Source organism: Bos taurus, chromosome 5 (assembly GCF_002263795.3).
Source record: "Bos taurus isolate L1 Dominette 01449 registration number 42190680 breed Hereford chromosome 5, ARS-UCD2.0, whole genome shotgun sequence".
In the NCBI taxonomy this organism is placed as follows: domain Eukaryota; kingdom Metazoa; phylum Chordata; class Mammalia; order Artiodactyla; family Bovidae; genus Bos; species Bos taurus.
Genome location: NC_037332.1, coordinates 70,101,421 through 70,126,400, shown reverse-complemented (window position 1 = coordinate 70,126,400; position 24,980 = coordinate 70,101,421). Strand labels below are relative to the sequence as shown.

The window sequence follows — 24,980 nt, the reverse complement described above, 5'->3', positions numbered from 1 at the left end:
TTATGCTAAGTGAATAAGCCAGACAGAGAAAGATAAATACCGTAGAACTCACTTATAAGTAGAACTTGAAAAAAAAAAATTCAAACACATAGAAACAGAGAGTAGAGTAGTGATTACCAGAGGGTAGAGGGTAGGGAAACAAGGAGATCTGGTCAAAGGGTACAATTTATAAGATGAATAAGTTCAGTTATAAGACTAATAATTTCTGGGGATCTAATGTACAGCATGATGACTATAGTTAACAATACCCTGTTGTACACTTTAAAGTTGCTAAGATAGTAAATCTTAAGCGTTCTCACCACACACACACACACACACACACACACACACACACGTAACTATGTGAGGTAGTGAATGTGTTAATTAACATGACAGAGGTAATCATTTCACAGTGTATATGTATATAAATCATTATGTTGTATACTTTAAATATATACAATTTTATATGTCAAATATACCCCAGTAAAGCTGGTGGGGGAGAAAAGAATTCAACTGACTGAAGATTTTTAGAGAAGTGAGTGAAGTTTCTCACCTCTAAGTTATCTAGCTCACAAAACTGAGGTACTTTGAATGGATAAGAAAGCTGTGGTACATATACACAATGGAGTATTACTCAGCCATTAAAAAGAATACATTTGAATCAGTTCTAATGAGGTGGATGAAACTGGAGCCTATTATACAGAGTGAAGTAAGCCAGAAGGAAAAACATAAATACAGTATACTAACGCATATATATGGAATTTAGAAAGATGGTAACAATAACCCGGTGTACGAGACAGCAAAAGAGACACTGATGTATAGAACAGTCTTATGGACTCTGTGGGAGAGGGAGAGGGTGGGAAGATTTGGGAGAATGGCATTGAAACATGTAAAATATCATGTAAGAAACGAGTTGCCAGTCCAGGTTCGATGCACGATACTGGATGCTTGGGGCTAGGGCACTGGGACGACCCAGAGGGATGGTATGGGGCGGGAGGAGGGAGGAGGGTTCAGGATGGGGAACACATGTATACCTGTGGCGGATTCATTTTGATATTTGGCAAAACTAATACAATTATGTAAAGTTTAAAAATAAAATAAAATTAGAAAAAAAAATAAAAATAAAATAAAAAGTGGAATATAAAATCTGCTTAGTTGGGGCTTTTACTAGTACTTTTATAAACCAGGAGATGAAGAAAGAAATAGGTAAAAATACCTGAATAACTTGGTTCAAGTTCTTGTTTGGACAACTTTTGCAGAGCAAAATAACACAATAATTTAAATTGTTAGATGTATTTCAGAAGACAATCACTTTATATGAACTTATAGAATAGTATTTATTATAGTATAGTTACTTTTTAATTTCTTTCTATTTTTGTCTTACCATTAACTCAAGGGTAAGGGATGTATCTTAAGCATCTATAGCTCACATTCAATAACTTTTTATTGATTAAAGAAGAAATGAAGAAATAAAAACTCCTGTAGTTTTAATTCCAAGAGAAATTAAAAAGGGGAACTAACCTAGGCCTTTGCCTATCAAGATAGTAACACCTTAATTACGTAAGTAGATTCTTCATAATGACTCCAGGTCTTCACTCATAAGGATTAAGAAGTCTGGGTTAAGGACACAGGAGGCAAAGTTTAAATGTAAGTGTGTTTAGTAGTGTATCTGTCTGCATGCCTCAATAAATTCAGAAGTGTATAGAAAAGCTTTTAAATTATTAATTTTTATTATCTCCTCAAACCCTCTAATGGAACAGATAGAGAATAAGCTGTGACAAGAGCAGAACAAGATGGCCACTAATAACAGAAACATTTCCCAAAGACCCTCAGAAAGGTGAAAAAGTAGAGGGCAAAGAGTTTAACCTACCTCTCTCTTTGCAAAGGACAAAAAGGAATTCAGCAGCAATTTGCTTGACTCCCAGGTCAACATGTGTCATGAGGCGCACCAGCTTATTTCTCACAGTTGAGCCAACTTCAGGTCGATTTGTCACATCCCTCAATGGTGGTAAAACCTAATGGCACAAATGCAAAACCATCATCAATCGTTTAAGTGCTAGATTAAGTAAGAATAGTACCATCCAACTAGTTTTTCTTATAATTAGTCTACCAAGCTTAGCTTTATAAGAATAGAACAAACATTAAAAAAACAGTTTTCCAAATAAAACTAAACAACAACACCGACTCAATGGACATGAGTTTGAGTAAACTCCAGGGGTTGGTAATGGACAGGGAGGCCTGGCATGCTGCAGTCCATGGGGTTGCAAAGAGTCGGACATGACTGAGCGACTGAACTGAACTGAAACAACAACAATATAATTTCATTTCATGTCTGCAATGAAATTTCATCTGAAGACAAACAGCTCTTCACTGACCACCATGATATATTCAAATCCATTCCTGGGTGTTTACTCATCTCAGCACCTTGGAATGCCCCAGCTGCCTCTACCAAAATCCATTTTAAAGTCTGGGTCAAATTTCTCTTTCTCCCTCAGAGACTTCTTTAATACCCTTACTCATTGATTTTTTTCCTTCTTTTAATTCCTGCAACATTTTCATTAGTTACTAAACAACAACAACAAAAATAAAAAAACCCTGTACATATGTTTTCTAGTTGTTTTCTTTATAATAAAATGGTTATTAATTATTGAGTACTTCCTATGTGCTAGTTGCTGTAATAGATGATATACATACATTCTCTATAATCAACCCTCACAGTTACCACGCAAGGGAGGTGGTATCAACACTGTCATTCCTATTTTATAGACTGGTCCCCAGAGGAGTTACAAAACTTGCTTGGTTTGTCTGTTTGATAACTCACTCACTCACCTAGACCTTTCCTCTTTTGGTTCTCCTATTATCTTACTGCTTGCTTCATCTTAGCCTCTAGGCCAATTATCTTTTATTCTCTTGTTCTTTAAAAAATATTTTTGGCTGTGCTGGGTCTTAGTTGTGGCACATGGAATCTTTAGTTGTGGCATGCTGGATATTTAGTGGGAGCATGTGGGATCTAGTTCCCTGATCAGGGATCAAACCTGGGCTCCCTGTATTGGTAGGATGGAGTCTTAGCCACTGGACTGCCATGGAAATCCCTTTCCTCTTGTATTTTAACTGCTGGACTATTCAAGGGTTGAGTTCTTGGGCAACATTTCTTTGCTATTTTCACTCTCTATTGGTGATCTCATACAGTTTTATGGATTTATATGGTCTCTATTTACTGCTAACTCCCTAAAGTATATCTCTATCTTGATTTCTTCCCTGACCCCTAGACTTTAAAAAGCTTCTCAAATTTAGCATGTCCTGAACAGATTTTGAAGCTCCCAACAAAGTTGTTTCTTCTATAGTTTTCCATCTCATTAAGTGGCAAGTCTATTCTTCCAACCTGGGCTTCCCAGGTGGTGCTGCTGGTAAAGAACCACCTGCCAATGCAGGAGACATAAGAGAATCAGGTTCAGTCCCTGGGTCGGGAAGATTCCCTGGAGAAGTGCATAGCAACCGACTCCGGTATTCTTGCCTGGAGAATCCCATGGACAGAGAAGCCTGGCAGGCTGCAGTCCACAGGGTCGTAAAGATTTGGACATGACTGAAGCAACTCAGCACTCTTTCAGCTGTTTACTGCTGCTGCTGCTGCTAAGTCACTTCAGTCGTGTCCAACTCTGTGCGACCGCATGGACTGCAGCCCACCAGGCTCCCCCGTCCCTGGGATTCTCCAGGCAAGAACACTGGAGTGGGTTGCCATTTCTTTCTCCAATGCATGAAAGTGGAAAGTGAAAGTGAAGTCACTCAGTCGTGTTTGACTCTTAGCGACCCCATGGACTGCAGCCCACCAGGCTCCTCCATCCACGGGATTTTCCGGGCAATAGTACTGGAGTGGGGTGCCATTGCCTGCTCCCACTGTTTACTGCAAACAGCCTTAATTCCTCTCTTCCGCATCCCACATCCAGTCCATCGGCAAATTATTTTGGCTCTACCTTTGCTTTATATCCACAACCCGACCACTTCTCACTACCTCCTCTAGTATTACTAAATTCAAGGTACCAATATTTTTCACCTGAACTGTCCCCACAGTCTCCTAAGTCATCCCTGCTTCCATTCTGGTCCTTCTATGATCTATTCTCTACAGAGCAGTTAGGACGATCCTTTCAAAGTCAGATCCTGTCATTCCTCTTCTTAAAGTCCTTCAGTTCCCATGGCCTCTCATCTCATCATAATAAAGGTCGAGATCCTTCCAGATTCCTTGGGTTTCACATCATGTGTCCTCCTGCTACTTTTCTGACAACTTCTTGCTCACATTGCTATACTTTCACAGATGGAACTCCTTAAACTGAGCACTTTCTTGCCTCATGGTCTTTGCATTTGCTGCTCTCTCTGCCCAGAAACCCTTTTTCTAGAAACTGGCTTGGCTCATTCCCTTACTTTCTTCAGGTCTCTGTTCAAATATCATTTACAGGAAGACAATCCTTGGTCACCATAAGGAATTCACCTTCAGCATTATCTTTTCTCATCCCCTGCTCCTGGTTTAGTCCTCCTCACAGCACTTATCACCACCTGACACAGCATACATTTCTTAACTGTCTACCTTCTTCCATAAGAGTCTGGGGGCAGGAATATCTTTCTGTTTTGTTTACCACTCTCAGTGCGTGGCACATAACAGGTTTCAATAAATATTTCGTATTTGAAGGAAGAATGAATTAATTCAAGTAGCTTTTATAAATGCCTTCTACAGGCGAGGCACTATGCTAGGAAATGAAGATAGACACAAAGTCAAGTTATAATTTACTATACCAGACTCTTTATGTGCATATTATTTTTATTTAATTCATTCAGCTGATTTCCTTCCTTCCTTCCTTATCTCTTTCTATACTGAGTGCCTACCATGTACCAGGAGGTGTAAAAAACAAACAAACAAACGAAATCTCAGAAAACTGAATAATTTACCCAAATGTTTATAGAATCCATATTTCAATATCTCTGGCAGGACAGAGCAGATTGCTATTTGTGCCCTGTAAGCATAAAATAATTACACAATAAATTCTTATTATTTGATTCAGCTAACCCTACTGAGTTTATCTCCCATTTCTAGAGAAATGAGACATGAAACAAGTGATTTCATGTAGTATGTACCTACAGTTCCAGAGCACAGTATCTATTAATAATGGTTATCACACAAAAATTTTATTAGCTATGTTTTCAGTTCCTTAAAACAAGTTTTTGAAGTGAAATTTTGTTATATATTATGCCCAGACAAACTGTCTAAGTCTGGATCACTTCTGGTGGTGGTGGTGGTTTAGCTGCTAAGTCGTGTCTGACTCTTGTGACTGCATGGACTGTAGCGTGCTAGGCTCCTCTGTCCATGGGATTCTCCAGGCAAGAATACTGGAGTGGGTCACCATTTCCTTCTCCAATGGATCATTTTTCTCCAAAATTTCTATTATCCCCCAAATACTACCTTTCATTAAATTTTTTCTTTTGAGAAATCTTGTCCAGTTCTTTTTTCAAACCCATGGAATCTTCATCTCTGCTAAATGCCTCTCCAGACTAATCCAACCTGAATCAGTAATTTCTACCATCTGTTCTCTTTCTACCTGTCCAAATACTGAATATTCAAGACCAATTTACTTTGGGTATGCACAAGGTAGATTTAAGCAGGTATTAACCACTGGGCACAATAACTAATTAGCCATGGTTCCATTCATACTGTTACCAAAACTAATCATCTATTACTTGAGGTTCTGCCCTTCTTGATCATCATAGTCTAGAGTGCATCTTCCTCAGAAGGAAAGTTGATTTTTGTATTGTGCCATTTATCCTTCTTTAGTCAACTTTTTACTTGTTATGTCTCCTTTGTACTGCAGTATTTCTTTGAGGACAAGGAGTGGGTCTCACAGTCTTTTGTACCTACATAATGTATAGACTAAGGCCTTCATATAAAGAATCTATTTAACAAACAGGATATATTTGGGGTATCCTGCTTAGAGATAGCAAAATGTAAACAGTTTAGTGGAATGTGGATCTCCTATGTGAAAAGCTAAAATATAGGACACAAAGTATTTTCAAGTATTATTCTTCACTAAGTCTTTCTAGTCAGAATAGATGTCTTAAAATAATCAAACTTGGAAATGACCTTAATTCAATTATCTAATTTATTTTGCTTAAATGATTATTCATGTTTGATGGTACCTAGTCCTCTAATGGACTATAAATTCTTCAAAGATACGAGTCCCTACTTTCTAATCTCCTTATCAGCAATATCTATTAATATGCTCTACACAGAGCAAAGTGCTTATTAAATCTTGACCATAAACATACAGAGAAAAATGAACCTAGTTCATTTATTAAGAGAAATTCTACATGACAATAAACAATGGGGTGGAGGGTGGTGCCATGTATTGAATGAGGAAAGAAGGAGAAGATAGAGGGGCAGAAGACAGCAAGTCAAGAGATTAGTTTGGGATATGTTAAACTTAAAATACCTACTACCCATCTAAGGGGAGGAGATGGGTAGGCATACATTATATAAGTCTGGAGAGCCTAGGAGACAATCAAGGCTAGAGATAGAAATTTGGGAGCCATTGGTGAATAGAAGATTTTCCAAACCAAGATTGTTAAATGAGATCAGCAAGAGAGCAGACATAGAGACAAAGATAACACTGTCTTGGGGAACTCAGAACACTGCAAAGAAGAGGTTCCCTGTGTGTCCAAGAAACCAAGTGAAGAAATTACTTCAAAAAGGAGAGAATACTTAATTATATCAAAATGGTATTGGGGAATAAAAAAAAAGATTTGAGAACTATTAGATCTGGCAATATTGGGTTGATGACTTTTGATAAACACCTCTGTAGTAGAGTGGAAAGCATGAAAACCTAATTTCAGTGGGTTCACAAGAGAATCAAAATGAGCGAAAAGCAGAGAGAAGGTGAGCACAGAAAACTCTCCTGAGGAACACTGCATGAAGAAGAGCAGAGAAATGGGGAGGCAGCTTGAGAAGTGGGATTAAGGGAAGGTTTTTCTGCCTTTAAGATGGGAGATGTGTTTGGGTGCAGATAAAAATGATCCAATACATTAAAAAAAAAAAAAAGGTGAGAAAAAAGAGAATAAATGTAGGAGCAAAGTTCTTGAGGTGAGAGGGAAAGGGTTCCAGGATATGAGCACAGAGGCTGGCCACAGAAGGAAGCAGGGACAGTTCATCCCCTGTGACAGAGGGGAGACAAGGGATATGGTGGTACAGACAGATGCAGACAGACGGTAGATGCGGAGATAGGAAGATCATTTCTTACCATGAACTCTAACTATGACCATCATAACCTTCGGCATCAGTTCTCTTTTGAGATGGTCTCCTCACATCTACTCACACTCCTCTGGCCTATCTAGTAGCCAGAATATCTTTAAATATGAATGAGGTCACACCACTTCCCTTCTCAAATCTGCCCAATGCTTTCCCACGTCACTTAGAAGAAAGCTGAAAGTCCTACACAACCTTACGTTGTTTGATTCTTGCTTACCTTTTGTACTTTATCCAGTACTCTCCCTCTGGCATGACATTGTCTAGCTTTTCTGCTTTTTCTTAAGCATACCAAAATATCTTCTCATCCAGAGACTCTGAACTCATTCTCTCTGGTACATTCCTCTTCCAGAATATTCCCAGAACTATTCTCAGAGAATATCCTCTTCCAGATATTTTCAAAGATCCTTTTCATACTTATCCAAGTTTCTGCTCAAATTTTCTCAGACAGACTCTTCCTTATTCCCTTAAGTTTTCCCTTCCTCTGTATCTTTCTTCAGAACACTTATCACTACTTGCCATTGTATCAAGGTACTTGTTTACTTTTTAATCTCCCTACTATAAGGGAAACTCCACAAGGCAAAGACTTCATTTGTATTTCAAGGCTTAGAACACAGCACACAAATCTCAATAATCATTTGTTGAGTAAATGAATGAATGACTTAAAAAATACACAGGGTCACTTATTTCTGGATTAGGAAGATTTCAAAGATTAACACTAACTTTTTTGAGTTTCTGACATTCTGAAAAGAAATCACCGTGAAAAAATTCGACTCATTGATTTTATGTTAAAAAACACATGTAAGAAGATTAACTTTGAGATGAAATATGCATTAAACAGTTACCTGATCTTTGAGAAATTTTCTGATGTTTCGATGGGCTCGGGAACATTCTGTTAACAAGCTGAGAACTGGAGTGAGACCCTCTCTATAGCTGCTTCCCTACAAAGAAAACCATACATGCTGCATTAGATTAGTTTCTATCAGTGTTACTTTTCTTCATATAACTGAGTATATTAATACTCCTCTTTTTAAGGGGGAGATATTTTATGTTACCAAAGCTGTAAAAACTATTTAAAAAATTATTTTCTTAAAAATATTTCTATTTCATGAGTTATCTTCATGCTTACTAATGCTCATTTGTATCCTTCTTGATTTTTCCTACATTTTATAGGATTCTCACTGGCTCAGACAATGGGCTTAAAGGCAGCAAAGGTTTTCATGACCGACCCAAACTAACTTCCTGCCTTTTAATATAGTTACCTGACAAAGACAGTGATCAGAAAGGAGAAAATAAGCAGCTTACAGTGGCAATTTTCCTTTAAAGATGTCTTTTGGCTGTTATGGAAAATATTTATCATCAATTTTTTTTGGGGGGGGGGATAATTTTTACTTCTAGAACTTATAAAATACCTACACTAGAAAATTACTTTTTCCTTTGTTTTCAGGCACTAGTCACAATTTTGGTGTCACATCAACACAATTTTCAGCTTTAAACAAATAAATTCACTTGGTTTCAGCAATTTGTCATTTATGGTAAATAAAAAGCTTTCCAGAGTATAAATAATTATTCAAGATATCAGCTATAAAAAATTTAGATTCAAAAATCATATCCTGTGATGTTTGTATATGTGTACAATTACATTCTTTAGAAGCATCTTCTCCATTTTATCAGAATTACCTTGTCTATTCTCTTCTCCATAAAATTGAGTAAGACATGAATGGCTTCCATATTCATACCATTGTATACCATGGTATTGCTTTTCAAAACTGTTTCTTTCTCAGCTGTTTTATCACTGGGCAGTTCATCTAAAGTTGTTGCTTCTTGGGCTGTTTCTTCATGGGTTAATGGACAAATGAGAACATCCAAACAAGAGACCGGAACATTGCTTAAAAGGTTGACTGCATTGCTGAAAAGCAATTTAAAAAGACAATATTTTAATTTGATTGAATAGTCCTTTAAAATGCAAACATAGTAAGACTTTTAGGAGTCAATTAAAATTCTTCTTTTTCAAAATGAGCCTTTAATATTATTTGGCATTTACTGACTAAGAGACAGAAAATAAAAAGAATTGTTTCAAATACACATACGGCAAATTAGAAAGAACAGATGTTAAATGGACATACACAATCACATGATGTCATGTCACTTTCTGAAATGCTAAAATAGGAATTAGTGAGCTTTAACACTAGCTCTTTAATTTTATTATGATACAATACTAGTCTTGCAGTTTTTCCTTGGGGTTTTAAATCCTTTTGTGGATCCACTGGTGTTTTATTATTCCTTAGATTACAACATAAAGCATTTGAGAAGCACTGTATATAAGCAGCTTATCACGGAGGCAACAGCATTAAAAACCAAATATTGCAGGATTAAGTTTTGTCCTTTCTAGACGTAGAAATACAATTTTTAGATCATCCCCTTTTTCATAAGACACTTCCAGAAAATGGTAAACGGTGCTTTTTCTCCCTCTCTCATGCCCGGATTTCTTTAAGAGGCCAATATAGCTATTTCAAATCTTCATCCCCCTAGGCCTTTCTTGCTATGTATTAATGAAATCACAAGCCTAGTATGTACACCAGTAGGGGGAACCCAAACCTTGTATTTTTTGGTATTCCCTAAAAATGTTCTGCTTCTCAGTGTGTAAGAGGTTAAAATGACATTAAGAATTTAAAAATCAGACATGCTCTTATTTAATATATTTTCCTTCATGTATTATTTCATATTTTTTCACTTAAAAGGAGAGGTGTTGTTCTGTGCTAACTGGATCTTAAAAGCCTGTGCCTCAGAACTTCCGGATAAACAACAATGGAGAGACAGGCATTACATTTCCTAGTGACAGAGAAGCAGATCTAAAAATAACCACATCCTGACTAAAAATAAACTCTTGCAAATGCAATTTAAAAGTCTAACCACTTGGAAACCAAATTCAGGGCTTAATCTAACTGATGCGGTCTTAATTTAGGCCATAGTAGTTTCTTTTAATTTAGATTATAGTGACACCCTCAAAAATAACAAATAACAACGAAACAGAAATAAAATACAAAATATTTTCTCTCCTCTACCCTGAAGTGTGGCTGCATTTCCCTAAGAATGAGTATTTCTTTTCTTTCTTTTTATATTACGGGAAAAAAATTTTATAAGAACTCCAAGTTTAAAAAGTAGTAAGTGGTTAAAGGGCATCAAAAAAATCAGAACCAAGAAGGAAAATAATTTAACAAGTCCTCTGAATGAATGGTTCCTGGTAAAATACAAGTTATTTGGTTCTACCTATAAAGAACCTACTACAGCTGCTGCTGCTGCTATCACTGCTACTACCATTAAACAAAGTCCCTTTTTGGTTATTTGTAAAAAATCACAATTGGCTGAAATACCATAGTTTTCCCTCAAACTTCCCTTTTAAAATGTTTTGCAATTATCTGTAGATTATTATCTATAGATAAAAATATTGTGCTCCTAACTTAAGGATTTGGGAACTATTATTAGATATCATAGATTTACTGGCGGTAAAAGAAAAAAAATAGAACTCTTCTTAATTAATTTCTAAAACTGTAAAATCCATTTTGAAATGTTACCGGTATTTTTTCAACACAGAGGGCAATAGGCTGGAATCTAACACAGAGACCACAGGGAAAAGTTTAAGGTGATGCATTACATTATGAAGGACTGCTTCCCTTTAAATTCATCTAAAATCAGCAGTTTCTAGGAATTTGGTAAATTTAAAAAATCAAATGTAGAGTTTGAGTTAACAAATATTTAGAGGTTTTAGACTTTTCAAGATAAGGTTCCATTTTCTCGTTTTTTATTGAACAACTGGGTTACCAAACAACTACAAAATTAATTTTCTGGCTCACTGTGTTCGAGCTATTCTTTTTAAGTAAGGAAAGCCAGCTTTTTGAGTTCTGTCACTTCTCTGACAGTTTTATTTGTGGTAGAAGAGTGTATGAAATTCTCCAGCTACCAGGAAGTCAGTGACTATGCACAAATCTGCACAATGGTGTTTGCATTCCTACTCCAGGGGGTAGAAATACTGTGTATATTACTCTCCCCTTTTCAGCCTCCTAGAGATCATTAATCACTGGGACATGACATCCTCCCACTCAAGCTCCCAGCCCCCTCCTGATATGCAGATTCAAAAGCAGGGCCTATTTAGAGCTCCTTAATGCTCTGATTAAAGTCTTGTTAGTTGTGGGAGAAGGAAGGCAATCTGAAATTCAGTCCTGTATCAATCGCTGGGCTAAACATAATTTAATACCAGATGACACTGAGGAGCATGATAACAGTATAAGCAGACCTACAGCTGTTAGCAAACTTTCCTGGTCAAATGTATCTTCTGTATATTGGGAGCTCACATACCTTTTTTCACGGCTGGAAAATCTTACATGAATCTCAAGATTTCCAAAAGATTTTCAGAGGTAAATACCTAAGTTTACCCTAATATAACTCAGAGGTAAATACCTAAGTTTACCTTAATCTAACTCAGTTCAGTAATTATTAATTACTTATGCCAGGCATTTTTAGACAGGTACTATGAAGAAAACAGAGGTAAATCCCTCCCCTTCTGGAGCTTATTTTCTAGCATATAGAGATCAGTCAAAACAAAAAAGCTAATTGAGTAGAAGGTGATAAATGCTCTGAGAGTAAAATTCAAGAGGGTAAAGGGACATGTGTATGGTGGTTTAGCCACACAAACTTCTTGGCAGTTCTTCACACCTGCCACTGCTCCTGCCCTAGGGCCTTTGCTTCTGCGCTATTTCCTGGACCGCCCTATCCCCACACAGTCAAAGGGCTCACTCATTCCCTCACTTCCTTTAAGTCTTAGCTGAAATGATACCATCTAGGTGAGGTCTGCCCAGATTACCCTATTCAAAACTACAACTCATCAACTTAGTTGGTGAGCCTTGGAGAACAAAGATCATACTCTCTTTATCTTTGTTGCCTCTAGAGCTCAACATAGTGTCTAACACATAGTACGCAGTTTATAAATATAAACCAAAATAAAATGTTCCAATTTACAAACATTTATCAAAGTCTGTCATGTGTGAGACATTATGCTTATTTTTTAACATTTTGTATATGTAATGTGTATCAAATCAACACACTGTACCCCTTAAATGTATATAATGTTATATGTCAATTATGACTCAGTAAAGCTAAGGAAAAGACATGCTTAGCACTGTAATGAGGTGTCATTAGGTGTTAAACTGTCCCCTTCAATATGTGAGATAAAATGAACTGGTCTAAACAAAGAACAACAAAAAAAAGCAAGGAAGCAAGTATTTTTTAAATACACACTGGCACTTTTGGATATAAAAAAAAAAAGAAATCTTTGTTGACGCCAATGAAAGAATTAGGCTGAGAAGCTGAAGGAAATTAAATCAGATCTGGTCCTTCTCTCTCCTTTCTTCTCTAGCATACAGGCCATCCCCATCTTCCCCCTTCTCTCCAAAATAAAACAAAACCACAACCACATCCACAAGCAACTCTTCTTTTTTTTTTTTGGCTAAGTGTTTAGCATAAGCTTACTGATTATGGACAAGAGGGCTGAAAATACTCTCAGGCAGATAGCAGAGACAGACAGAATTAGGATGTCCTTTAATGGAGCCACAAAGGTGGATCATACCAACAATTTACTTTTTACCATAAATATAGACAAAAGGAAATGAAATAGAACATATAGATTTTAGAAACTATATAAAATTCTGATTAGTGGTAATAAAGTTGATGTCAAGGTCAGTTGTCTTTGTCAGCTAACTCATTTTATCTCTATGTCCATGTCCTCCTGATTTCTCTAGGGGAAAAAAGAAAGGCACTGTCTTACAGAGACAACGTATCAGAAAAAGCTGCTGCTAAGCCATATTTTTACTCATTTGTCTCCTAGAGCACCTTAGCAGGCTCCTGACATGCCTGCCAAGCATCTGGCTTGATAAAGTCTTAGATTAACAGAAAAGAGATTTCACTACACAATCACAATATATACAAAGAAACAGCTTTCTAAACAAAATATCAAAATTGAAGAAACTTTAAAGAAGAGATTTGGAACGAAATATTGGATCTCAAAGCCAATATGCTCATTATAATAACAATAACAGAAGCAGCAGTGGCAGTAGGGTTGTGGTGCTGGCAGGAGCAGCTTCTCCCCTATTTTCTGGGAACTTACTCCATACCAGGGATGGATGGCTTTACTAATTTCTCTCATTTAATCACTGTTACAATCCTTTGAGTTTGATGACAATGCATAACCATCCACCACACTAGGTTTACTTATTTCATTACATTTTTCCTCTAAAAAAAAAAAGCAAAAACAAATTTACAAAATAAAGGTAAAAAATGGAACGAGATGTTGAAATATGAAACATTCTGATTATCTTTAAAATGACGCTTTTAACCACACACACACAGTTTTCAGAGCCACTACAACTGGGCAGAATTTAGTAGATATTACAATTCTAATAAGGTTCTTAAAATAACCCTTTGAGGCTGGTACAGTTTTTCTGAATTTAAATAGATTAGCTTAGAGTCACTACTGCTCTAATGATACTAATCACTTTAATTCTGATTAAAGGGACATGCAAGGCCAGTCCAGATAAACTGTCATGTCAGCAGCAACCTCAATCTCCCAGGAAAGCCTTTTAGAAATACATATAAATCTGTCTGTGGCTCTAGGGAAATTCCTTCTTATTTACAGTAGAGCTAACACATAATTTATCAGAGCAACTTATAAGATAAAAATAAATTTAAAGAAAAATATTTTTTTAATTTAAGAAAAATAAGTATTTAAAGCAAATATCATCAGAAAGTAAAATAAAGATCTCAGATTACTTTAAAAAAATCTTTTCTTTTTTAAAAAAAACCTCTACACAGTTTTGCTCTCTTTTGATGAATACTGGTGTACTGTTTTAAAATATTAAATTCACCCTTCAGAGAAATCCTTAGTAATGTTTTTGTGACTAGTGTAACAACTGCCATCAAAACATTTTCTTCTCATATCCTTGTATGAATGTCATTTAATTTGTGATATCAGATTTCTAAAATAAATAAATGTATACCTGGGCTTATAAACCCATTTTCTTTTAGCTTTAATATCTAGGTTTCCAGTGTTTCTTGTTACGAAAAAATTAGTGAGACAAAAATGTTTAATAAAATCTTTTTTAAAGGATTTGAGCTACTGCAGTTAATCTGATTATTTCTAAGGACACAGTTCTAGATAGTTAAAGGAACTTTTGATCTGCAGCTGCAGAAAAAAAGTATACTTTTTAATTGTGAAGAAAACAATTGTTTGAAGGCTTGCAGGGCAGAGTACATAAGGTAACCTACCAACAAACTTGAGTACAATATCAAATGATAAACTGCCAATCATAACTAAAATAATATGGATATGACTGAAAAATAACAAGGGTATGTTTTATTTTACACTCTGGTTGTATTTCTATACAGTTTTACTTAAGCTATATTTTGGATATACTATATGTACTGTATATACTGTAAATATAATGTATGTTTTGGATAATTTCTAAAGGTAATTTCTACTATTAGAAGAACCCAATTTTCAATTGTTTTTAAAGATTTAATGCCAAAGTTTACAAATTTGAATTTATTTGAATTGTTTAAAATGCCATTTGTGTTCTTACAGAATAAAGCACCATAGACAATCTCATGTTAAAGTCAGAGGTGTTGTTACTACTAATCTGACATAAAATAGAAAGTAAGAGAACTAGAAAAATGCATTAATACTTCTTCAGTTGTTCTCAGAGAATGATAACTTTTAACAGCAGTACATAATAGCTCTAGTAGGCAAGTCACAAAACTTGAACTATTTTTTTATATACTGATACTTGAGACTGTGACCCAATTCTTATAATAAGTTTCTAAAATTTAATTAACATTTCTTAAGATATACTTTTTGATAAACCCTCTTACAATGAAAATAGAATATTAGTTTAAGTGTAGTAATTAAAACCAGGATTCAACCCCAAGCTCTTTCACTTATATGCAATCTCAGAGAAACTGCTTGATTTTTCTATGACTCAGTTTCATCACATATTGAAAGGGAAAAATAGTACCTACCTCATGATTAAAAGAGGTTAGTAGTTATAAAGCACTCAACATAATGCTACACACAGTATTCAATAACTGTGAGTTATTATTATTGTTGTTCTGGGTTTTATTGTTGAATGCAACAAATGCCAAATTCTCTTCTCTTGCTGAGGGGCTCAATATAACAAAGTCAAAGGAAACAGAATGAGAATTTCTTATCAGGGCATAGTAATGATTTTCAACCAACTGGCTACCTGATTTACTATAATATTTCCACTTTCTTGTGTTTATAACAATTAAAATCAGATGCATAAAAACAATAAGAACTGATTATGTCTTTCACTGCGATATCAACAGAGGCTACCTACCTGTGTAGCTCTTCTGTTTTGTCTTCAGTTGGACCTACGATTAGTAAACAATGGCGAAGGACAGCTGCCATGACACGAAACTGATGAGACTCACTCTATGGCAAATAAAACAGAAGAAAATTGGAGATTGAAAAAAATGCCTTAACAAAGAGTCTGGTACATTACTACATTCCTGGGAGTCATCCTATGGCATATCAGACCCCCAAAACACTTATTCTCATGCGTACATAATAGACAACAGGATATTCCAGGAACAATTTCCAAGGTAACACTAAGTGAACAGTCATCTCATATGAACAGCTACAGCTACTGCCAGAAATGGCTGAAACCAGAAGTTGTTGGATCTGGCCTCTCCCTTATGACATGTCAGTCAAAGAGAAACATGATCAGATCCATATATTACCTACTCTGTTTTATCTGATGACAAGATTCAGTGCAACTAGGGATCTTTTCCATTTCCAGAAAGTCTAGATTCTTTTGTTGGATAGTATACTGTTCCAGTTTACAAGTCAGTATAAAATTCAAACACATATAATACTATCAGATATTTCAGAAGCAGGTTGTGTGTTCTCAGTAAAAATATCTTATCTCTTAAGTTTCAAAGATGATGGATTAAAATCTACTAATCTACTTGATTTTAATGAATCTTCTTAATCTCCTAGTTCCTCCCAATCTTGCTCCTAGGCTCTCCAAAGTGACAAGCAAGTGATGAAAAACAAGTAATCTGAGTTTAATCTCCTATTTTCCTAATGTTTACTCATCGTGGTATTTGGTGGCTGAGATGGTAAAGTGTCTGCCTACAATGCAGGAGACCCGGGTTCAATCCCTGGGTTGGGAAGATCTCCTGGAGAAGGAAATGGCAACCCACTCCAGTACTCTTGCCTGGAAAATCCCATGGATGAAGGAGCCTGGTAGTCTACTGTCCATGGGGTCGCAAAGAGTCGGACACAACTGAGCGACTTCACTTTCACTTTCAGTGGTATTAAAGACATGTAGACAGTCAGATAGCTCAGTTGGTAAACAATCTGCCTGAAATGCAGGAGACCTTGGTTTGATTCCTGGGTGAGGAAGATCCGCTAGAGAAGGAATAGGCTACCCACTCCAGTATTCGTGGGCTTCCCTTGTGGCTCAGCTGGTAAAGAATCTGCCCGCAATGCAGGAGACCTGGGTTCAATCCCTGGCTTGGGAAGATCCCCTGAAGAATGCAACGGCTACCCACTCCAGTATTCTGAGAATTCCATGGACTGTCTAGTCCATGGGGTTGCAAAGAGTCGGACACGACTGAGCAACTTTCACTTGTCAGAGGGAAGGCAAATAATAGGAAATAAGCTAAGCTCTGAATAATCATTTGGTTTGCGGCTGCTGCTGCTGCTAAGTCGCTTCAGTCATGTCCAACTCTGTGCGACCCCATAGATGGCAGCCCACGAGGCTCCCCCGTCCCTGGGATTCTCCAGGCAAGAACACTGGAGTGGGTTGCCATTTCCTTCTCCAATTCAGGAAAGTGAAAAGTGAAAGTGAAGTCGCTGAGTCTTGTCCGACTCTTAGCAACCCCATGGACTGCAGCCTACCAGGCTCCTTCGTCCATGGGATTTTCCAGGCAAGAGTACTGGAGTGGGGTGCAATCATTTGGTTTACCTCTTTATTTTTAGTGAGATCTTGGGCCACTACAATTTTTTTAACCATCTGCATCAAGGTTGTACCTTTTTTATTCCAGATTTTTAGTAATTAAGAAGACATATGAAATTAGTGATAATTATCTATTATAATCAGATCCTGGATATGTTACATTTTAGGAAGTTTCTAATTACTTCAAAAGCTATTAAAAGCTTTAAAGTTTTGTTTGTATATATATATGTGTATATACATATATATATATAATTGATTCCAAGTCTATGTAAAGTGAAATATGGTCACATATTATACATATATGGACTGATGCTGAAGTTGAAGCTCCAGTACTTTGGCCACCTGATGTGAAGAGCCGACTTAATGGAAAAGACCCTGTTGCTGGGAATGATTGAAGGCAGAAGGAGAAGAGGGTGACAGAGGATGAGACAGTTGGGATGGCATCACTGATTCAATGGACATGAACTTGGGCAAACTCTGGGAGATGGTGAGGGATCGGGAAGCCTGGCGTGCTGCAGTCCATGGGGTTGTGAAGAGTTGGACATGACTTAATGACTGAACGACAACATCTTATATTCCTATATATAACTTAGCGCTTCTAGAAAGATGTCTTTTATAAAATCTAACAAACAACAGCACAATTTCATTACTCATAATGTAATATTTTGAATATCTCAATATTTCAAATATTTCATATTTCAATATTTTGAAACAACACTATCACGTGCTAATTTGGAAAAGATGAAGGTCTCAATGGCATGATAGAAAAAGCATTGCACTTAGAGTCAAGAGTATAGGTTGTGACTTTAGGCAAGTCATATAGCTTCTCTGAGCCAGTTTCCTCTATACAGCTCCACAAACATGAGACTGCTGGGGTTACAAAAGGATTAAAGAAGCTGACATACATGAAAATGCTTAGTACTTTCAATGAAACATTTGAGGGTGAGGGGGAAGGATGAGGCAGGAAGAAATCAAAAGGGATAGAGCTGAAATGAGTGATAAGGAAATTACTGTGTGTTGGGGAGGGGAGACCAGTGGAATGCTAGAGATGCTAAGGGTTTGGAATGAATGCTGTTCTACTTGCCATCCATCTTCAAATGCCTGAATCAAAATTCTCTAATATGCAAATTACTTTTACATACATCACATTACATGAAGCACACTGAAATGCACATGAAATTCGTCTATTACTTAACTCTTGGGCTTCCCTGGTGGCTCAGATGATAAAGAATCCGCCTGCAATGTGGGAGACCTGAGTTTGATCCCTAAGTTGGGAAGATACCCTGGAGGAGGGCATGGCAACCCACTCCAGTATACTAGCCTGGAGAATCCCCATGGACAGAGGAGCCTGGTGGGCTATAGTCCATGGGGTTGCAAAGAGTCGGACATGACTGAACAAAAAACCACAGCAGTTAACTCTTAAAAAGATCATATTTTCTTTGGTTTGGATAATTAACTAGGAATACACTTCCTTTAACACTAGATTTTTCTTTATTTTAAATATCACATCATTCTCTTCTCATGCTGATGTCAACAAGCCTCTTGCAAAACTCCATGCTGGTCTTTCCACTAGTCTTTTCACTTCTGCAACTGCAAGTGAAAATCCAACTTCTTTCCATCCCTTATCCTCCTGTCCCAGTCTTTGTGACACCAATTCCCAGGTTGTACCTTATGTCTGCATATCCTCTTTTACTGTAAATACACTAAATTCTATTTCTTTACTCAACTACTGAAGTCCCTAGAGTTTTTGCCATGGTTATCGCTGACTCCTTTTCATCCTCCAGGTCTCAGAGAAGCCCCTTCTTGGACCACCTTGTCTAAGTAGATTCCTTCTTTTATTATTCTCTTTCATTGTATCTTGTTATGATTTCTTTCAGGGAATCATAATCTGTAATTTCACATTTGTTTATATACTTACATAGGCATTGTTTTCTCCATTCATCTACTACCTTCACAAGTTTAGAAGGCATATGTTTAATAAATGTTCAATAATTTTAATGTAAATAAAACATTAAAAAGTGCTCAAATTCTAAGTGTACAGCTAGATAAACTTTCACAAAATGAGCACGTCCATACGACCAGCATGAAAACAAAGCAATGCCAGGACTGAGAACCTCAGAACTGCCCTCATGACCTCTTCAAATGATAGATTTCCAGCTCTTCAATTATAATTCTAACAAATAACATCATAGGTGAGTGATTTTTGTTGTCATGAATTTTACATGAAGGGAATCATAAAATAGAGACCCTTCTGCATCTGGTTGTGGGATTTTTCATCACTTGAGATTAGTGTTATCTGAAGTGCTGGTCTGCACTGTTTGCCACTGATCTGCAATGCCATGAGTACAGAAGGTACACTTGAACATTTAGAAACTTTTCAAGCAGTCTGACATTGTTGTGTAATACTGTATTACAAGAGTTCCATCCTGACATCTAGGGAAAACAATGTTTCCTCATAGCTAGGTTAGGAAGTCACTGCTGAATATGAGTATATTATAATTCACATATCCATCCTACTCTTGCTGGACGTGGACTATACTGAAGAGTGCTGCTATGAACATGTACACACTTTCTTACATGTCATTTGGTACGCTGGGTCATATACATAAGACACACTTTAGGAGGTTCCACAAAACAGTGTTTCAAAGTGTTTACACCAGCTTACACTTCTATCAGTGTGCTCTACAGCTGTGCCAACACTTGGTATTGTCAGCCTTTTAAATTTGCCATTCAGTGGATGTACAGAGGTTTTATTATGCATTTTCCCAATGACTGATAATGTTGAACACATTTTTTTCTTATATCTGTAAGTCATTTGTATAGCTCTTTTATGAGGTGCCTGTTCAAGTCTTTTGCATATTTTTCCATTGGGTTGATTGACACTCTGTAGAATTTCTTTAAAGCATTCTAGGTAGAGTACCTATTGCATATATGTATTACAAATATAATTTCCCATTTGGTAGCTTGTTTTTTTACCTTCTTCTCTTGATGAACTCATTTTAATGAAAGCCCATTTGTCAATTTTTCCTTTATGGCTTGATCTTTATTTTGTACTGTTTTAAAAATCTTTCGTATTTAAGAATTGTTTGATTTATTTAAAATAGAGTCATGAAGATAATCTTCTGCTTTCTTCCAAAAGCTTTTATTACTTTACCTTTTACATTTTAAAATCTCTTACCCATCACAAATTAATTTTTTCTGTATGGTATAAGGTAGAGATTTAAATTTATTTAGTTTTGGCTGTGGTGCATCTTTGCGGCTACATGCAGGCTTTCGCTAGTTACAATGAGCAGGGGCTGCTCTCTAGTTGTGGTGTGTGGGCTTCTCATTGCAGTGGCTTCTCTTGTTGCGAGCATGGCCTCTAGGCATACCACAGGCTGAATAGTTGTGGCTTGTTGGCTCCAGAGTGTGGGATCAGGAGTTGTGGCCCATGGCTTAGTTGCCCCGTGGCATGTGGAATCTTGCTAGACCAGGGATCAAACCTGTGTCCCCTGCACTGGCAAGCAGATTCTTAACCACTGGACTACCAGGGAAGTCCCTAAATTCATTTTTAATTGATTAAAAAACCTACCTTTTCCCACTGCACTTCAATGTTACCTGTATCATAACTCAGTTGACTATATATGTATACGCTTGTTTCTAGACTTTTTATTCTATTATTAGTCTATGGCTCAATAAATATTTGTTGAATAAGAGCTATCATTTAAGATGTCTTACTTAACAAAGGTTAGAGTGGACATGATTTCCTACTATCGGTTATTCTGCTGGGTGACCACATAAATAAACTCTTTGATCTTCATTGTCCTTCATTTGTCAAATGAGATTAATATTCCTCCTGTCTCATATAGATGCTTGAAGGATTAAATATAATTGCTCTTTACAAAACAGTATACAAACAACTTATAAACTGTCGTTTACTTCTTCAAGAGCTTAGATTTGACATCTTTAGGGCATCAATATTTTTTCCTCTGTAATCCTACTATCTCCAAAGATTGATAAGGGAAAAAAATCCCTAAGACAAAGAGAGGAGGAAGAAAGAGAAAAGCAAGCAAGCTTGTTGGGATAGCAGAAATCAAAATGAGATAACACTAAAAGAGAGGTAGAAACTCATGAAACTCTTTGGAATCTTTTTTTGGTGGGGGGACCTTTTTATATAGACTTTGCTTCCTATTTATAGGTTCCACTACTGTACCATTGCTTTTTCCTCCTATGCAATCTGTGGAATATTTTCATTTTTGTTTGGTAAAGGTATCAATATCTTCATACCTTTTCATTGAAAGCTTTAACTGATCTAATCAAGGCCTGAGAAAAAGTCTGAAAGGAGAATACTTCACACCAGTGGGTCCTAAACAGGCTATGTTATCCCAGGGTAGTTCTACTTAGTTCAAGAAGGTTTAGGAAACTGGTCCTATGAAAATTAAATTTCAATTCTACAAAAGTGAAACATAAATACACATGCACACACAAACGTACACATGTACTCTTACCTGGAAATATAGCTATACCCCGGGTAGTATTTCACCCTATGTTTTACCCAGGCTATTTTTCAGTTATCTGTCCTTCTAAATTAGCATTATGTTCAAAGATCTCTGTCTCCTTATAGGCAAAGATTAAGTATTCTACCTTCACATCTTTTACAGCTAACATGGTCCTGGGCATAAAGTAATAAATGTTTTTTTGAATTGACTTACAAAGGGAAATATAAATGCTATAAAATAGTGTGCTGTATCTTCAAAAAAGCTAGAATCTGCTCTCTAAACAATGTTATTAAATGTTTTAGGTTTCTAGAAAAATTTTTTAATAGTTTTGAAATTTTAATTTTCTTTCCTCCTTGTCATTTTGGGCTATTTCTCTTATATATTTCTGTTTATGCAGATTACACAAACTGCATCACATTTTATTTTTCATAAAACAAATACTCACTAAACATTTATTCTGTGCTACGTATATTGCTTAGCAAAAAGACTAAGACAGTGAGGTCAGATAGACCTCCAAAGATCTAGAATACATGGCATTTGTAGCATCTGTGTATTCTGAGGTAATTCTTTACTTTCAAACATACAGAAAGTGTAGAGAAGAACAGTAAATAATATGACAAAACAGTTACGTATCCATCTGTTCACATGTCTGATTTTCCTACTGTACTGTTAGTTCTCTGAGGGCAAAGATGCTTTATAATGCATATTGTGTACCTAATACAAAACTCTGCATATGTTGGGGACAAAATAAATGTTTGTTGAAAAAATGATTCAGTTAAAAGAGAGAAGCTTTATTTTTAATTAAATAATGTCATGTACTTTCTTCACATTCCTTCAAAGTCTCTAAAATAATTATGGAATCAAGCTCTTCTGTTACAATGTGACATTCCAATTGACTCCTAAAGATACTCACTCTCTTATCTCACTCAAACATCCTTTAATACTCAGATACTTGTACTACTTCTCTGTTTGTACTTGGTTGTCTGGCTCTAACATGTGTGCTTTTCCTTGTATTTTTTCATTATATTGCATAGATACCTAGGAAACACTGCAGAAGGGAACATATGTTAAAAGTAAGGGATCTCTAGAATAACATGCTTTCCTCGATGAGCCAAGAGATTTAGCAAAGTGTTAAAACAGGAAGAAGACAGGATCATTTCCATGAACTTTTCTAGAATTGACTTTGGGTCCTATAAAAGGAATCATTTGACCATTTGACCTTTTAAAATACACTACTATCAGGAAAGGGAGAGAAAGAGACAGGGAGGAAGGTAGGGAGACAGACAGACACCACATGTAGAAATAAGGCTAGCTACATTTCCTAATGAATGGAAAAGAATCTCCAAATTCTACTAATGGCATTGGCTTCCAGACAGGAATTTAACATTGAGGCATGAATCTAAAATGAACAAATTCCACTAATTTGCTAAACCTCAAGAAAAATTTAATTTTCTGTTTTTGTGAATTGTAAATGAACAGTCATAAAAAATACCTACTAGAACAGTTAAAACCAAAACCAAACATATTTTTTGTGACAACTGAGTTGTAAAATAGGTAAAGATTTTAAAAAGTGAAATGCCCAGGTTTTGAAAGGTATAAACTAGTCCTGTTCTTCTGAAGGTCAATATTTGGTAATACATATACATTTAAATACGTATGACACATACAAAAAACCCTAAAGTTTTGAAAAATCCTTTGGTGCAGGAATTTCAGGAATTTATCTACAAAGACTTTGTAAGAAAATTCACTGTATTACTATTTAAAATAGCAAACAATTGCAAAAAACCCAAATTCTTACACATAGGGCATTTGTTAAAGGTTGATGGATCCTTATGAAGGAATACTTTTAAGTATTTTTACACATATACTTATGAGTGTTCTTTCATAAGGGCTTCCCTGGTGGCTCAGCTGGTAAAGAATCCTCCTGCAATGCAGGAGACCTGGGTTCAATCCCTGGGTTGGGAACATCCCCTGGAGAAGGGAAAGGCTACCCACTTCAGTATTCTGGCCTGGAGAATTCCATGAACTGTATAGTCCACGGGGTCACAAAGAGTCGGACATGACTGAGCAACTTTCACTTTTGTTCTTTCATAAAGATTTATTATCTTTAACAAACATGAGAAGAAAGTGGTTATTAAAATTTATTTTTTTTGGATGCAGAACTCTATATCCCAAATGAAATCTAGTTACAGCCTAAATTTAAAGAAATAACAATAGCAACAGCAACAATCAAAGGTGCTTTTTTTAAAGAAAGGGTGGGAACCTGAAACACTGTCCACTCAACCTCAGAGGTCACTCCTAGGAACTTTATGGCTTCAAGGAACACATCATGTAATCTACTACTCTTCAAGAACATTTATTGTGGAAAAGAAAAAAAGCAAGATGATAAAATGACTGCATTTTTGTAAAAAAAAAAAAAAAAATATATATATATATATATGTTTATATATTATACAACAAAGAATGGTTAGAAAGATATACAGCAAAATGCAAATAAGGCTTATCTCTGAGTGGTAGATTTACAGATAATTTGTACTTTCTTCTTGCTCATATGTTTTTTCCCTTAGATCTCTGCAGTATTATTTAGCAAGAATTCCCTTTCAGAATAAGGAAAATATTATTTTTAAATCTGTATTTTAAAGTTGGATTCTTCCATACAGTCAGCTTTCCATATCCCTTTATTTCAGTTGGTATTTTAAAGTGTTAACAATTCTTTAGATGATTGCTCACCTGGAGAAAGATGTCTTTAATCTGACAATCAAGTAGATATTAAAATTCAGGTAAATGAACTCTTCCTGACAAGAGGAAGAGTTTCTCTGCACCCTTACTATAGATTTTCTTTATGCCAAGTTGTCATGGGTAGCCTGCCAGGCTCCTCTGTTCATGGAATTCTCCAGGCAAGAATACTGGAATGGGTTGCCAGTAATACATCCTCCTCCAGAGGATCTTCCTGACCCAGCAATCAAACCTAGGTCTCCTGCATTACAGGCAGATTCTTTACTGTCTGAGCCACCAGGGAAGCCCAACTCAGTTTGGATGATCCCAATTTTGTTGGCCACATCCAGAGCATCACAGTCAAGTTGTAGACACCTCAATAAAAAGTACTCTATACTCTGATTTCTGTGTCTCTTCACATGCTATTCAATCTTGGAGAAAGGTTTCCTCCCCTCATTCTTTAGAAGGCCGAATCATTCTCAGTCTTCAGATCTC

The 24,980-nt window shown here is 36.2% G+C and overlaps 1 protein-coding gene across 8 annotated transcripts in view; it reads right to left on the bottom strand.

The window, feature by feature from the left end:
* The window catches only part of RIC8B (RIC8 guanine nucleotide exchange factor B), a 100,607-nt gene that overhangs the window by 37,471 nt on the left and 38,156 nt on the right, over positions 1 to 24,980 (bottom strand). For all 8 annotated transcript variants that reach the window (XR_009494567.1, XR_806804.4, XR_806806.4 and 5 more), the window contains exons 4-7: positions 15,667 to 15,761; positions 8,942 to 9,170; positions 8,107 to 8,202; positions 1,850 to 1,994 (exon numbers count right to left, since the gene is read on the bottom strand). Coding sequence is in view for 5 of the 8 variants with exons in the window: in XM_002687663.6 (XP_002687709.2) it covers positions 1,850 to 1,994; positions 8,107 to 8,202; positions 8,942 to 9,170; positions 15,667 to 15,761 (565 nt within the window). In the remaining 3 variants the exon portion in view is untranslated. The remainder of the gene's footprint in view (positions 1 to 1,849; positions 1,995 to 8,106; positions 8,203 to 8,941; positions 9,171 to 15,666; positions 15,762 to 24,980) is intronic.